The sequence below is a fragment of the Anarhichas minor genome, unplaced genomic scaffold (genome assembly GCF_050575085.1).
Source record: "Anarhichas minor isolate MPS153535 unplaced genomic scaffold, ASM5057508v1 ptg000136l, whole genome shotgun sequence".
NCBI lineage: Eukaryota > Metazoa > Chordata > Actinopteri > Perciformes > Anarhichadidae > Anarhichas > Anarhichas minor.
In genome coordinates, this window is record NW_027466582.1 from 14,466,034 (window position 1) to 14,481,481 (window position 15,448).

Sequence of the window (15,448 nt, forward strand, 5' to 3'; positions counted from 1 at the left end):
GGGATCTGCACTTTATCTATTTATAGCACTTGGTTAAAGCCCTGTGCACATGTTGCAGATAGAGAAAATATCATGGTACTGTGTGTGTGAGTGTCACAGCAGGATTGAACCCGAATTAGAGTGAAGAGAGTCTCTGCCAATGAGGAATATAATCCCTGCCTCCTCTGGCTCTTATTCAAGGTCTTCCAGTTGATGTTTCTGCCTTTTGGGAAGCTAGTAGACAGGAACTTTACTCGTTTTCTCCTATAATGATAAGAAAAAGTAAAAAGTTAGTTTGTAGCACACACATACAAATGTATAGTGGAGCTGAATCGATCGACTCTTTTGACGATCGATTCATTGTTTCAGTCACTTTTAAATCAAACACGTTCTGATTCCAGCTTTTTAAATGTGATCATTTGCTGCTTTTCTCTGTTTTATATAATTGTAAATTAAATATATTTGGGTTTGTGGGACAAATCAAGTAATTTGAAGAAATCCCTTTGCTAAATTTTGATTGATCAGTTAATTGTTACTTCATCAGTAACGTAATATATCGTTATACTTGTGCTGTGAAAACTCCCTTGTTTTTTCAAACCTCTTGGGCGGTGGATGTGTTTCAAGGTGATAAGAAGAAGAAAAGAGATTACTACTTCTCTCCAACATTCTCAGGCCAATAAATTCATTATCTTTCAGTTTGAGGATAGTCCACTGTGTGATAACATATATTGATATTCATGTCATTCTATACTATACTTTATTCACAAGCTACTCAGCAGATAAAGTATATATTGTATTTAAAATGAGCTCCACTAACAGTATAGTGATGAAAACATTAATGCATCAATAATTATAGTTCTAGCATCAGTACCCCACAGGGTCATTGAAAGTGACCGGAGGTCAGATTTACTATTATTATAAATATGACTTATTGCTCAGGCTTCCCTCTCTCTTCAGCCTCTTCTCTATCAGTTACAAATGTAGATGCACGCTCTTACACACACACACACACACACACATATATATTTATATCTACAATATTGTTATATCATTTTATATTCTGAAATTAAACCTTTTTGCACAATGAGAACTATTACTTTTGGTGCTGAAAGTATATTTAGATACTTTTTGATACTTTTAGTACATTAATGTAGGACTTTTACAAATAGTTTACACTGCTAATTTGCTTAAGTACAATATCTGACTACTTTTCCACCACTGGATGGGATACGTCGTCAGCGCAGTATGATTAAAGGGTGGAGAGCACAGTGTTTGGATGAATTTATGTGATGTTCTGATCACTTTGATGGACCTTATAAAAAGCTCATTGAAGCTAAACAGGAGATTTCAGTATTGATGGTGTATTATATCAATTTTAAAACCACAGAAAACAGTTAATCAGATCTGTTGAAGTTGTTACAAGTTCCATATTCATGCCCCCCCCCTCTCTCTCCCTCCCTCTCTGTGTGTTCAGGGCTGCAGAGCTGATGACGAGGACGGGCTCAGTTGTGACTCTGGAGGTCGCCAAGCAGGGAGCCATCTACCACGGACTGGCTACACTCCTCAACCAGCCCAGCCCCTTGATGCCAAGAGGTGAGCACACACACACATGCAAGATGTTTAGAGATGTTTAAAACTGTTTAGTTTACTTCAGTTTTCTGCTCATTTTACATTTAAACAGTTTTTTTTATACATTAAACTCTCTACTGACATAACGTTTTGTATTTCAAGGGTTCCCTTGAGTCTAAAAATACATTAAATTGCCTTAATTTAGGAAACAACTGAATGTTGTTTCCCAAATTGAAACTGCATTGAAACTGCATTTTATTTTTTATGTCATGATTTTGAGGAGCTTTTTGTCGTTTTCTTTGAATGGTGCTTAATGATAATTTGAAGAGCTTGAAATCTTGAATCAATCGAACATCCCACAGACCGAAAATTCATCTGCAATCATTTTGATAACCAAGCAGTAATTTTTCAAGCAAAATCTTTTCTGTTTCCAACTTCCCCAGTGTGAGGATTTGCTGACTTTTCTCTTTTTTATTTCATAATGAATAGAATATTTTTGGTTGTCGGGCAAAACATGTCATAAATAGTTATGATGTGCATTTTCTGCTCTTTGGTATGTTTACTAGGCTAAACCAGTAAACAAATAATACAAAAATAACACATAATTTCACTGTACTTCCACTACTACTTCCACTTTGAATAAAAAACAGTGGAAGTACAATATGTCTGTCAGTTGTTTTTCACGTCTAAACAATCAAGAACATTATAAAAATCTTAAATTAAAGTAATTTAAAAAGAGCACAAGTCCTGAGTTTGACTTTCTAAAACCTTCAGATTGTTGCTGTTTATTAGTTGTCATGAATGGACTACAGTCAGTTCCACCGTTCGTTAATGGCAGGGGTGTGGATGAAAGGGGAGAAACAGACTTGTGCAGACAGTGTGTCCTTGTTGTCTTCTCTGTAGCGCTGCAAAAAAACAGCTTGCAGACTGAAGGATATAATGAGTGTTTGTGGCCAGAGCCAGATATGTGTGAGTGTCTGAGACAAGCTGCATGTGTGTCCACACACACACACACACACACACACACACACACACACACAGCATAGTTTACTGGGTTTTCTGGCTGTGTGCTGGTCTTTGTCTGATGGAATGTGACCCGAGATTCATTAAGGAAGTCTTCTGGCCGGCCCGGCTAGCGGTCCAGGATGACGCTAAACGGGTGTTTCTCCTCCCGAATTCCCTCGACCACAGTGTGTTTTCCAGAGCCGACAGTGAAACGTAACCATTCTTTACTGGACTTAATGAGAGGAAACTGGACAAAGCAAAGTGTAGATTCTCACAGACTCGGAAGGGAAAGTAATGGTGCACTTAAAGGGATAGTCCAGATGTTTTGATATGGAGTTGTATGAGGTACTTATTCATAGTCTGTGTATTACCGACGGTATAGTAGATCACATGTGACACACCCCCAGTTTGCAGAAACAGACCGGAGTACCAGCACGGGAGCAAAGCAATTGTCGTGTCTTGCATGCGACAGTTCTGTTGAAGTGATGAGGAAGGATGCTCCGTGGACACTGTTCTTGCTGGTATAATAAAGTTTATTACAAACAAGCAACACATGCCATTACGGACGTCTAGATCGTCCGGAGGTCTCAAGTCGAATCCGAAAGTCCCTGCTTCTAGGGCGCTCGCTTCATCTTTATATAGGGTACATGTTATGTTTACATCTGGGCGGAACATAAGAGAATGTATGTGGCCTCCTCATTCTACACATCCACCCTTCTGCCCCTGGTCTCCTGCACATCTGGTTTTCATCTAAGACAACTACACTTGGGGTCTTCGCTGTACTGTGTAAGGCCTGAAAATATACCACACAATGTACTGCTGTGCAAGAGGGGAGCAGCAAAATGTATTTTAGCCAAAAAACAATCAATTTCATATTTTTCAAATAACCACAACAAGCATCTCTGGATTAGTATGTAATAGAAAAAGCCCAGCTACTGAAACAACAAACCTGTCAACTATCCATTCTCTCTCCTTCATCTCTTCAGCGGCAGACCGAGGCCGTGACAAGAACGGGAAGCTGCGACCAAAGAGCGAAGGCTTTGAGTTGTACAACAACTCGGTGCAGAACGGCTCGCCAGAGAGTCCGCAGGCTGGCTGGGACTCTTACCCCGAACCAAAGAAGATGAGCGGAGAAGATCGACTTCTCAAGAACCGAGCCGACCACCGCTCCAGCCCCAACGTAGCCAGTAAGCCCCGCCTCTTACCAAGAGTTTATTCTGTTCCTACAGTTGGAACTACTGAAGTTGTCTCGTCTGTCTTCTGCTTGTATTTCTATTTTGTTTGACTACATACAGAACACTGAGCATGAAATGGCTTTAACTCTAACTTTAATTGTTGTACCTAGTTATGATAACAGCTAAATTATATTATGTCTATTCCTCACGATTTAAATGTCAAATAGTTTTTGAGAACATTTCTATGATTCAGATGTATTTTTTCTGTTTGATGCATTGGACATTCATCACAAGGATGTAGTTCTGACATGAGTGTGATAAAACATTACATGTTATCACAGGTCCATAACATTTACACCCAATTTGGCAGTAAATTTAGCCGAAAATCTTATTGAATATGACTCCAGTACACTTTGATTGGATTAAAAAAGGAATGGCAAGAAAAAAAAGTCAGTGTGTTTAGACTTTGCGGGCAGTAATGGAAATAAGAAAAAAAAGTGCTGGTGTTATTCTTAAAGTGCTCCACCTTGATATGGAAACACTGGCATAACACTGTGTCTGCAAAAGTCTGATAGAAAACAACAACCTCAGAAACCACATTCAGTAACCGTTTTGGTTAATTTTGGATTTGTTGTTGACTCCTTTGGACCTTTAACTCATTGCCTAATTGCATTGAAGTGTTGGTGAAGTTTCTAATTAAGAGTTAACCGACCCATCATTAACCGTTAACAGGTTATAATGCAGGCCTACTGTTTAGAGTGGACAGTTGTCTGTGGCCAATTAAGAAACTACCAATGCAACATTTTTTTTCCTTCATAATAGCAGACAGCTGTTTTATTCATACATAGCAACATGTTGACATGCTGTGGGATTAGTCTGGTGCAGAATACCCACTCAGATAGTACCGAGGAACGGAAGCGTGTCTGATTACCTCTTCACCAGTAGTTTTTAATTACTTTTTAAAATCTAAACTAACATTTAAACTTCTTTTAACCGAAAGTAGTAATTGGTCAGTTAACAGTTAAACGGTTAGTTATTAACATCCCTACTTCTGACTGTAATAAAAAGACTGTCTCTCCCGCTCCATCGTCAGATCAGAGCCAGAGTCCTGCAGGAAAAGCAGTATACCCCGGAGGACCTGGCACTAAGATCACTTCCGTGTCTACCGGCAACCTGTGTGCAGACGTAAGTAGGAATGAAGGCAGTGGCATCTTCATGTTGAATGTGACACACGGTATCTACAACAGAGATGAGAAATTATTTTGTGACAATGTGTTGCCTGTTTAGTGTTGGGAAGGAGTCCCAAATATTTTATTTTTCCACCCACTAATTTCTTTTTTTTTTGTATGACCTTATCAGGATGAGCCCTCCCCTCCCCATCCAGAGGCCTACCCCATCCCCACCCAGACCTATCCCAGAGAGTACTTCACCATCCCGGCCTCCAAGAGCCAGGATCGGGTTGTTGTTCCGGGACAGGGGCCCCCACAGCACTGGCAGGGCATGGAGGACAGGGAACGCCTCCCTGTGGTCGACAACATTCACAACAACAGCATGCAGGTTGGAGCAGCATCAGACGCCATCTTCATTATCAGAGAATACCGAAAATAGTATCATAAATGTTTTAGTTAATCAATAATTCAGTAACTTCTCTGGGAGTATTTTATAGATGTAGCAGAACTCAAACTCTACAAATTAGACATTCAGTGCACTTGACTGTAAAACATCATAAAAGTGGTCCTGGGAAAGTCAGGGAATGTTTTGTCTTCATCTCTTCCCAGCGTATAAACCACTCCCAGGAGGAGTTGTACCCCCCACCGGGAGGTCTGAGGCCAGACGAGCGCATGCAGCAGCACTACCAGCAGGACTACCAGCACCGGGACATGGACTACCAACACAGAGACCTGGACTACCAGAGAGGTCCACCAGGAGGTAAGAACAAAGAAAAATCAGAGACCTCGGATAAGTGAGGTTGACAAAAATGGGACTGTAGCACCTGATCGTGTATCAACTGCAAGATTATGTAACAGCATAGTGGTTTTCAGCACCCAAATGTTCCTCTAAAATATAATCAAATGTGATATTATTGTTATGTAATACTAACAATACTAAGCCCATTAAAGCTTTTACCGCTTTCTGAGTATCTAGTGCGTTTAGTTGATTTAAATACCACTGACTGTGTCTCTAGGTGTTGGAGGTCCTGACCACTGGGCCCCACAGCCGCAGGTGTCCTCCTCGTTGGAGTCGTCCACGTCGAGCCAGGAGCACCTCAACTTTTCAGCCTCCTCCTCCTCCTCCAACAAGACCGGGAACCAGAAGACCGGGCCGGGCCGATGGAAGACACCCAACGCCCCTCATGCCGCGCCGCCGCCGCCGCATTCGGCCCAGACACCATCCCGCTCGGACCTGCCCCCTCCTCCGCCCCCACCTCCGGCCCCTTACCCCGACGCCTACGACCCTTATGAACCACAACCTGAGTTACCGCTTCCGCCGCCTCCCGCTGCCATTAACCCCGTAGCAGCCCAGCAGGCTGCGGACCGCAAGAAACGTGAGGAGCAGCAACGCTGGTATGAGAAGGAGAAAGCGCGACTAGAGGAAGAGAGGTGGGCGTTCTTTTGTTTGTTTTATTCATGTTGTATTAGATTTATCAAAATGATTAATGCTACACACAAAGGAACATTTGATTTAATGTTAGGCTGTTTACCAAAACCATAAGAAGTGAAAGAAAGACGACTAAACAGGTGCAACAAAGATATGAATTTAGAACCAGAAAACCAGCACATCATAACAGACGGTATATAAACGTACAAAGGAAGAGGATAACATTGATGATATTAACATCTAACATGATTTCCCAGGGAGAGGAAGAGGAGAGAGCAAGAGAGGAAGCTGGGTCAGATCCGGGCCAACCCCGTCATGCCCGTCCAACCTCACAACAACGGAGGATCAATGCCTCCTCCTCAACACCAGCCCCCTCTGCCCTCTGTGGCCCCGCCCCATCCCTACCTCCCCCCACAGCCTCAGCCCCAGCCTCCCCCATCCAGACCGGAGAAGCTGTCCAGCCTGCCGCGATCAGCTGTTCCTCCCCCTGCGAGTGCCTCCATCCCTGGTAACTCCTTCAAGTCGAAAACATTTCTTTTATGTAATGTCTTGTCTCAAAAATAATGACTTCTAGACTGTTTTTGTGTACAAACAAGTAAAAAAAATGTAATTTACTTGTAGGCATGGACACGGTGATCAGGGACCTGTTACCGCAGCAGCAGCCCCGGACCATCGAGAGGCGAGACTTGCAGTACATCACCATCAGCAAGGAGGAGCTGGCGTCCAGCGACAGTCTGTCTCCAGACCCCTGGAAACGAGACGCCCGCGAGAAGGCCGAGAAGCAGCAGCAGCTCCACATCGTCGACCTGCTGGACAAAGAGATCCAGGAGCTCCAGGTAGACTCAATTTAGGCTCCATTCGGAGGAAGGAAGGACGTCTCACACACACACTTAGTGAAGGATTTACAAATAACTGGTGCACACGTTGTTTTCCAGTCAAAGCCGGAGCGAACGGCGGAGGAAAGCGACCGTTTGAGGAAGCTGATGCTGGAGTGGCAGTTCCAGAAACGACTGCAGGAGTCCAAGCATAGCGACGAGGACGAGGAGGAGGAGGATGACGAGGACGTGGACACCATGATGATCATGCAGAGGCTGGAAGCTGAGAAGAGAGCCCGGGTAAGATGGGGTTGGTGATGGCAGGATGGGAAAGGATAGAGAGAGTAGACAGTTTATGCCAAGGGTGGAGGAAAGAGAGAGTAAAAAACATCCTGAATGAAGTAGAGGAGGGATGAAGCTTAGAGAACAAGCATGAGGAGAGTAAATAAAACATTTACAAGGACAGGAAATCTCATCATGCGCAATGGCCGTTTTTGCCGAAATTAAACACTGATGTTAAGTAATAATACTGTAGCTCAGCACACAAAGAAGGGCGAGCCACAGGAAGTCAGGCTATTGGGCGGGAGAAGAAGGAGCCAGCTCTCAAAAGCTAGAGGGGGAAATGGATTCCTCTGTGGCTCCCACTATGAATGTTCTGCAGTGTGCATCTGCAACATGCTTCTGTCATCGCTTTGCCATGCTGAGCTGCTTCAATCTGATTTGCTGGAGGGGTGGGCGGGGGCTTCGGGCAGGCAGGCGAGGGTGTTGTTAATGCGGCATTCACATCACGTGGACACAACTGTGTGACTTTTAGTATGATGGGTGGTGTTGGGACATGTGGTGGTTTACGTTTCCTGTAGATTTTGGTTCCTACACTCAGCAGCTGGTGAGAACGACAACTTTAGTTTAAAGTGGATATTACTACACTTACTTGTATCTGGCATCCTTCCCATATAATGCAAATGCAGCATGTGTGCCGTGTTGCACAGCAAGAATGAACCATGACCACTGGTCCCGTTTCAACAAGGTTCTCTGCATCCTGAATGGATTTTGATTATATAATTAAATAATTCTCCCTTGACATTATCCAGAACTATTTGATAATTACACCCCATATTGAGTTATTCTGTATTATACAGAAGCTAATGTGGAATGAGCTGAAGCCGTATAGCATCTACTGTACACAGGCTGATGCTGAAGTTCTTATGGGTGTCATTACGGCAGCCTTTACGCTCACTGTTCCAGCACTAAAATGGCTGTCAAATTTCCAAAAATGTTTCAGGCAAATTCCTGTTGCTTCCAGAGATCGGTGGGCATACTTTTTTAAACTCTTGCGCAGCATTATTTCCTTAGTTTCTCTGTGTGTTATTGTTATTTATATTCATATATGCTCAGGCGGTCCTTTTTTTTGAACAAATTTGTGTTTAATCAAATCCCTACCCAACTGATAGAAAACCAAATGCAATGCACAATGGAGCTTCCAGAGTCACTTGACGTAATTACATAATAGTGAGTTGTATTTTAATTAGTGCTTAGGTGGTGATTTGAATGGTGGTGGATTTAGGAGCTCTTGAACAGTCACCAATCAGCACAATGGAGAAAAACAATGTTTTCACTTTACTGTATGTCCTCTCCCTCCCTGCTTTTAATTTCTACTTTACTCCTCAGTTCTACTTCCTCCTCCTACCCCCCCCCCCCCCCCCCCCCCCCTCTTTTCTAACTTAAGTTAAATTGATTATCTCCACCTTACCTTTCAGTATTTGGTATTTTCCTCTACCCCCTCCCTCCTTATCTGTCCCCCCGTTTCACACACTATTGTCTTCTTCTTCAGCAGCAGCAGAATGCTGTCCCAGCTATCTCTGTTCTAGACTTGGTATGTTCTACCTGTTAATGACGAGTATCCTCTCCCTGCCCTTACAACACTTCCTGTTTCCTGTCTGGGCTGCCTACCTGCCCGTGTTTCCTATCTGTCTCTCCCTACCCATCTGGAGTACTGTTGTCGTTGTGGTTGGGGCTGGGGGGTTGGAGGCAGGCCTGGTGCCATGATTAGCTTGAGAGCTGCCGGTCATGGAAAGGCCGTCCTGCGACGCTTGATGTTGTGTGGCTGGGGGAAGCTGTCCATCTCTTTGTCCACTCAAAACAACTGCAGCTTCACTTGCAGCTTATAAATGAAAAAAAAACAAATCATAAAAACCAAACCTTGACATGCTTATAGAGTAGCAGAGCTGAGGTTGTTGTGGTTTCTTATAAGCAGTGATGTTTTGAGTGCATATGGAGGTGGTGCCTGCATGGCTGAATGCATCACAGGGGCTGTCCAGGTGGAGATCCATGCATGATAGTCTTGTGAGCACCCGGCACTGCCTGCGCAGGGCCACATCATGATGTTGTGGTGTCCGTGAATCCATTCTTCACTCATCCATCTGTATGTGACCAGCTGAGCCTCTTTATGTTCGCTTTTTTTAAAGGGTCTGATCAACCAAAACGTAAACACATATATAGTTATTTATCCGTCAGATGGACTTGATTGTGTTTCTATCGCTGAGATTTCTGCCTGTACAACAAGACAGCAGAGCTGAATGGAGAAATGATATTTAAGGAAAATGTCTCGAGCAAAACAGAGAAAGGAGTCGGCTCTGATCGTTGCCTTCATATTAAATCTCTTGACATTCTTTAGGCGTTACCATCCACAAGCAGAAGTCCACTGACTTCACACAGTTACAGTTTACAAAATAATATTAACTGAAATAATTTTTATACATTTGTATATAATTATATTAATGATACTAATAATGGTAATGATGATGGCAATTACTATGATTATAATGGTTATAATAAATGCGCAATTATTTAATAAGATAAAGTCAAATGAAACAAAAGATATATAAATTCAATAGAAAAGAAATGAGAAAAAAATATTACAAATAAAAAACAGCAATTACAAATTAAACAAATATAGATAAAAGTAATATATATGTATATATAAACAAAACAAAAAATGTCAAACTTGAATTTAGAATAAAATATGAAATTATTTGAAAATAATGAAAAATAAAATAAAACATGACCTTATTACATAAAGTCATATACATAAAAACAATATGTACTGGCTATGATTTTATGATATATATATATATATAATATAGCTATCCTATCCTCTCGTGGTAGGCGGCAAAATATGTTGTTTTCTAATTTAGTTGAACTGACCTTTTGTCCATCCAGCCCAGAGTAAGGGTCTGTTTGTTTTGTGTGTCAGCGTATCCCGCTGGGTTTGTGTTGGGATGGTTATCAGAACATTTCTGCAGCGGCCCAGTTAGCTCGCAGTTACTTCAGGTACGCTTTAGTTATTCTTCCTCTCCTCCTCAGAAGGACCTTTTTAAGGTTTTATGATAAAACAAAATCAAACACACCCCAAGTAGCTGAAAGAAGGCCTGTCTTTTGTTTTTGTTGCACGTTGTTGTGTTCGTAGTCTGCATGTTCCGCTGTGTGTGTGTGTGTGTGTGTGTGTGTGTGTGTGTGTGTGTGTGTGTGTGTGTGTGTGTGTGTGTGTGTGTGTGTGTGTGTGTGTGTGTGTGTGTGTGTGTGTGTGTGTGTGTGTGTGTGTGTGTGTCTTACTGCCTATGCTGTGCTTGCAGTGCACACTGCTCCTTCCCTTTGGAGCAGTCCTGTGAGACAAATCCAACTTCACGTTACATTCAACATGTTAGTGCACATTAGTGTCCAAGCTGTTAACCAGAGTCATTTGATGTGGAAAGGCTTTCAGAGTTTGTGTATGAATGACACGTGATTCATGTTGTACTAATTGTTTCCGTGTGTGTGATCAGTTGCAGGACGAAGAGCGACGGCGTAAGCAGCAGCTGGAGGAGATTCGTAAGCGGGAGGCAGAGGAGCGAGCAAAGCAGGAGGAGGAGAGGAGGTGGAGGGAGGAGGCCAAACGAGGGGGCGGAGAGAAGGTCGGTTTGTTTATCTGTGAAACTATAGGATTTAATGAACATGAATGTCTGCAGAATGTTCAGGATGTTGTGTTATGATACTGTGGGTCAGCCAAACCATATAATAGGGCAGGAGAGGGAAGAAATGTATCAGTCCGTGTTGGACCACAATGAGATTTTACATCTTTCAGCATCTTCAAAATGTCCGCTCCTGATTATTTTCCTTTTTGTCAGCAGGGAAAACCCTTAAAATGGTATTCAGTACTCTCAAAGAGTTAAGATATCTGTGTGAAGTTAAGATTGTCAATAATATACGTTTAAAGGAATAGTTCAATTTTTTGGAAAAACACGAAATTACAACTTCACACCCATTATATCAGCGGTAGATGACATTGACTGGCTCATATGGAATAAAAAAAAAAATGAATGTATCAGTGTTGAGTGAAGTATCATTCCAACGTTAGGGTCCACAGTGACTTCGGAAGGTATTCAGACCCTTTCACCTGCTACACACTTTACTGTTATAGATTCAACAAAACATTTATTAAATTTACTTTTTGGCAACTAATTAAATACAAAATAACTTGCGCAACGGAGCCTAATTCGCTTAACTTTGTTATGAAAAGGACAGATTTCAGTTTTTGGTTTTAGTTTTTTTCCCTGTAGTAATACGTTGTTAAATGTTGTTAAATATTATTTACTCCTTAAACCAAATCCATACTACACAGTAAAGTGTGCAGCCAACATGAAACTCCCCGAAGCCGCTGTGTGCTTTAAAGACTTGATTTGTATTTGGTAATATAATGCACAAATATTTCGATAAATTAAATTTGACATTATTTTGTACTTTGGGTGTTATTAAATGACCAGTTGTGTGATCTGGTGTCCACCCGCCCATCCTCGTCTTGTGTGTTAAATCCAACATATTCAGCGTTTTTTTATCATTGTGTCTTGTCCTATGACGTATGTGTCCTGTGAACTGTAGACCACTGATCACACCACTGGTCTTTAAAAAAACCTCACATTAAAATTTACCTTATATTACTCATTTGTGTAGCTCTGATAATAACATGATTTAATGACTTGCTGAGGTTTGAAAAACAGAAACATGGTAGTCAGAAGTATCTCAGAGATATTCGTTTGATTATTAAGTCAGTTTATTTGTTAATACATTTACAACTGCTGTTTTTGAGAATGAAATGTTGTTTTTAAGATGTTATAACTGTTAATCTGATGCTGTTTTTTTATTGTAAATGTGTCCAATTGCATGTCCTCATCTTATGCACCCCCCCCCCCCCCACCCTATGTGACGTGTTGCTGTGTCATGTTATGTGCTCCCACCCACCTCAAGCATGGGACTCCCATCTTGTTGTTGTTGTTGTTGTCGGTGTTTGTTAGGGAGTTCAGTTATTTCAGTTTTTTGGGGGGAAGCAGTTATGATTTTGTGAGTTTTTAATTTATCTTTTTTGTTACCATTCCCATTCATCATTGCTCCAGAAACTATGTTCAAGGAATGCCGCCCACGCTCCCACTTTTCCCAGAAACCACATGCTTTATATTCAGTTCATACACACACACACACACACAGATAAATCTATACCCACCAATGTGCCTCATTCCCACCCTCAGCCATCCATACTGTACATATTCAGAAACCCAGCCAGTCATTCAAACCCACACACCCACTAATCCCTCCCAGTTTCTTCAGATTCCAACTGGGCAGATTCAACCATCAAAAGCAGCTCGGATACATCCACAGCACTAATAATCTGACATCAGAAGCATCAAGATTGAGCACATGTGACCCGGAGCAGCTGGTCGAGCTCCAAACCCAGAAATCTAAACACATTCCTCCAGCGTAGATTTAATGCGTAACTTCATCACAGGCCAGCGAAGACAGGGTGGGCTCAAATCACAAGAACCTCCCCACAACCCGATAGTATACACTGAGGGTACACAGGCACATATAGACACATGCACACATGCATTCACTCGAGCAGTGTTGATGTAAACGGGAGATGGTGGTAGACAGGGTGGTCCAGGAAGAAGGATTACTGTACAGTCCAGAAACAGTTGCCAAGTGTCAGATCAAGTTTTGAGGTATTGTGGACCAGTCAGAGTAGATTTATGGTCTGGTTGATTGACAACATACTTTTTATATATACATATATTAGACTTTGTCAGGGATGAAACGATAAAGGCCCGGACTTATTTACACAGCCGTCCCTGGTGTTTACAGATGATCGGGTCAAGTGCAGGAGGACCAGATCTAATCTGTTGAAAACCAGTTCGGTCAAATCCAGTTCAGGGGCAACATTTATAAAACTGTGTTTGGATTATTCTAAAACATACTGATATGATTTCAAATGGCATCCTTAAGCTGATTGTTGGTGGTATAAAACTGTTTTAGGAGGCTAAAGCAGCTGATTATACACAGATTATACTTTCAGTAAAGTAATGCAGCCCTGAATATCGCCAATGCAGCTGTGTTTTTAAACATGATACACAGTTTATTCCACACTAGCTCTCATCCTATTTTTTTGCGTGAAAGGAAATTTAATTTGACAACTAATTCCTCAAACCTGTAACTAATAACGTAAGCTTATATATTGATTGAAGTTCTGTTTGAACAAGCGGAGCTCTGTCATACCAGTGAGGGTAAAAAGCTGCTCCAAACCTCAACAAAACCAGCTGGAAATTCCTTCGTGTAACCAATAAAGAGGTTTTGTAATTATAAAATAATTTCCACCTCAAAGTAAGTTCTTAAGTAGGTCCCTAGTTTAAAATCCCAGAATACTCTGCTGTTAATGGCTGAAATGCAAAAATGCACTTCCAAACCTTAATGCAACCAACAGGAGATTAATGCTGCAGACGTTTTGTAAATATACGGTAATTTTCACATCAAAATATGTTTTTTATTAAGTTACATTGTAGTATATTTCTGCTTAAAGTCATTGCTTAAGATGGAATTTGATTGTTGGACCATTTTATAAATGAGGCCCCTGATCTAGGACCGGTATGTGTCAGTTATGATTCAGTTGTGTCAAACTGATGGAAATAGTGGACTTGGTGTTGGTACTGTAACAGATCCTTGTATACTGTATGGCAGCCCAGTTAGACCAGGAGTAGTCAGGCCCAGAAGAATCTGGAATAGTGGACAGATCTGGTTTTATCTGTGGTTGAAGCCGGGTAGTGGAGCTCTTTGACTAGTTGAATATTTCCCCAGCTGTAGCTGATCAGTCAGTAAGTGTCCTACACTGAGGTGAGAGCCAATGAGGGTGGAGCTTACTAACAGGTTGTCCCTCCCTTAGAGGAGACAGGAGGAGGAGTACTACACTCGCCTGGAGGCCGAGCGGCGCCGGCAGCACGAGGAGGCCGAGAGAAAGCTGCTGACGCCTGACGAGCCGGCCGGTCTGTATAGGCCTCCGCTGCCCCGGGATTACCAACCCCCCCACAACCCTACTAACAACCCCCCGCCCCCCCCACAGAGAAACACCTCCTACCTCAAAACCCAGATCGCCTCCCCCGACACGCTCTACACCGCCAAGTTTGTCTCCTACGCGGGCGATGAGGAGGATGAGGAGGAAGCCACCAAAGCAGGCAGTGGTGGCGGCGGCAGTCAATCAGGTCAGGTGAAGCTGTCGGCGACCCGGAAGTCGTACGGCGACCTCCCGGCCTCCGCCTCACCCAATCACAGCAGGCCTCATCCGCCGCCCACTGCGCGCAAGCCCCGCCCTCTTTCTGACGGCATCTTCCTGTCTGGCTCGTTCCAGCCGCCATTCAACAACTCCAACAGTACAGGTCCCCCCCTTCCTGCCAAACCCAGCTCCGTCCCCCCAGGAGGCTTTAAAGGTAGACCCAGAGAGAGGAGAGAGGAGGAGGAGTCAGGCTCGCCACCGCGCCCTCCACAGCTCCCGTACCTCCCTCTCATTCACTCATCTCTTCATTTACTACCCACTCCTTCATAGTTTAGTGCTACTTTGTCTCTTTATTTCCTTTAGTAAAGAGGAGTTCTGCCTTTTTTCATTTCCACCGTCTACTTTTTCCTTCTTTTACGTGTTTGTCCAAATTTTTTTTGTCGTCAATCAGTCCCCTCCATTCATCACTTTATGTTATTTAATATATATTTTTTCTCTCTCTTCGAACAAATCAGATTGTATTTGTAATTTTTTTATGTTGATTTGATTGAACACCTCCTCCTGTCCCCCAGTAATTATTATCCCCTCCACATGTTCCTCTACACAAACCCCCCCCCCCACTCCCCCACTCCCTCAATCAGCACTAGCGAACAGAAAAAGCAATCGATAATCACGCCACCACTTTTTGATGCAGAGTGGTACCCATCAAAGCCAATCATAGTACTGTTGGTGTTGTCGCT

At 42.6% G+C, this 15,448-nt stretch overlaps 1 protein-coding gene across 1 annotated transcript in view; it reads left to right on the top strand.

Moving 5' to 3' along the window:
• Positions 1–15,448, top strand: part of afdna (afadin, adherens junction formation factor a) — a 65,418-nt gene that overhangs the window by 38,876 nt on the left and 11,094 nt on the right. The window contains exons 26-36 of the mRNA XM_076084063.1: positions 1,454–1,572; positions 3,546–3,740; positions 4,822–4,913; positions 5,088–5,335; positions 5,461–5,657; positions 5,914–6,328; positions 6,584–6,834; positions 6,948–7,162; positions 7,262–7,441; positions 10,963–11,091; positions 14,382–14,670. Of these exons, the coding sequence (XP_075940178.1) occupies positions 1,454–1,572; positions 3,546–3,740; positions 4,822–4,913; positions 5,088–5,335; positions 5,461–5,657; positions 5,914–6,328; positions 6,584–6,834; positions 6,948–7,162; positions 7,262–7,441; positions 10,963–11,091; positions 14,382–14,670 (2,330 nt within the window). The remainder of the gene's footprint in view (positions 1–1,453; positions 1,573–3,545; positions 3,741–4,821; positions 4,914–5,087; positions 5,336–5,460; positions 5,658–5,913; positions 6,329–6,583; positions 6,835–6,947; positions 7,163–7,261; positions 7,442–10,962; positions 11,092–14,381; positions 14,671–15,448) is intronic.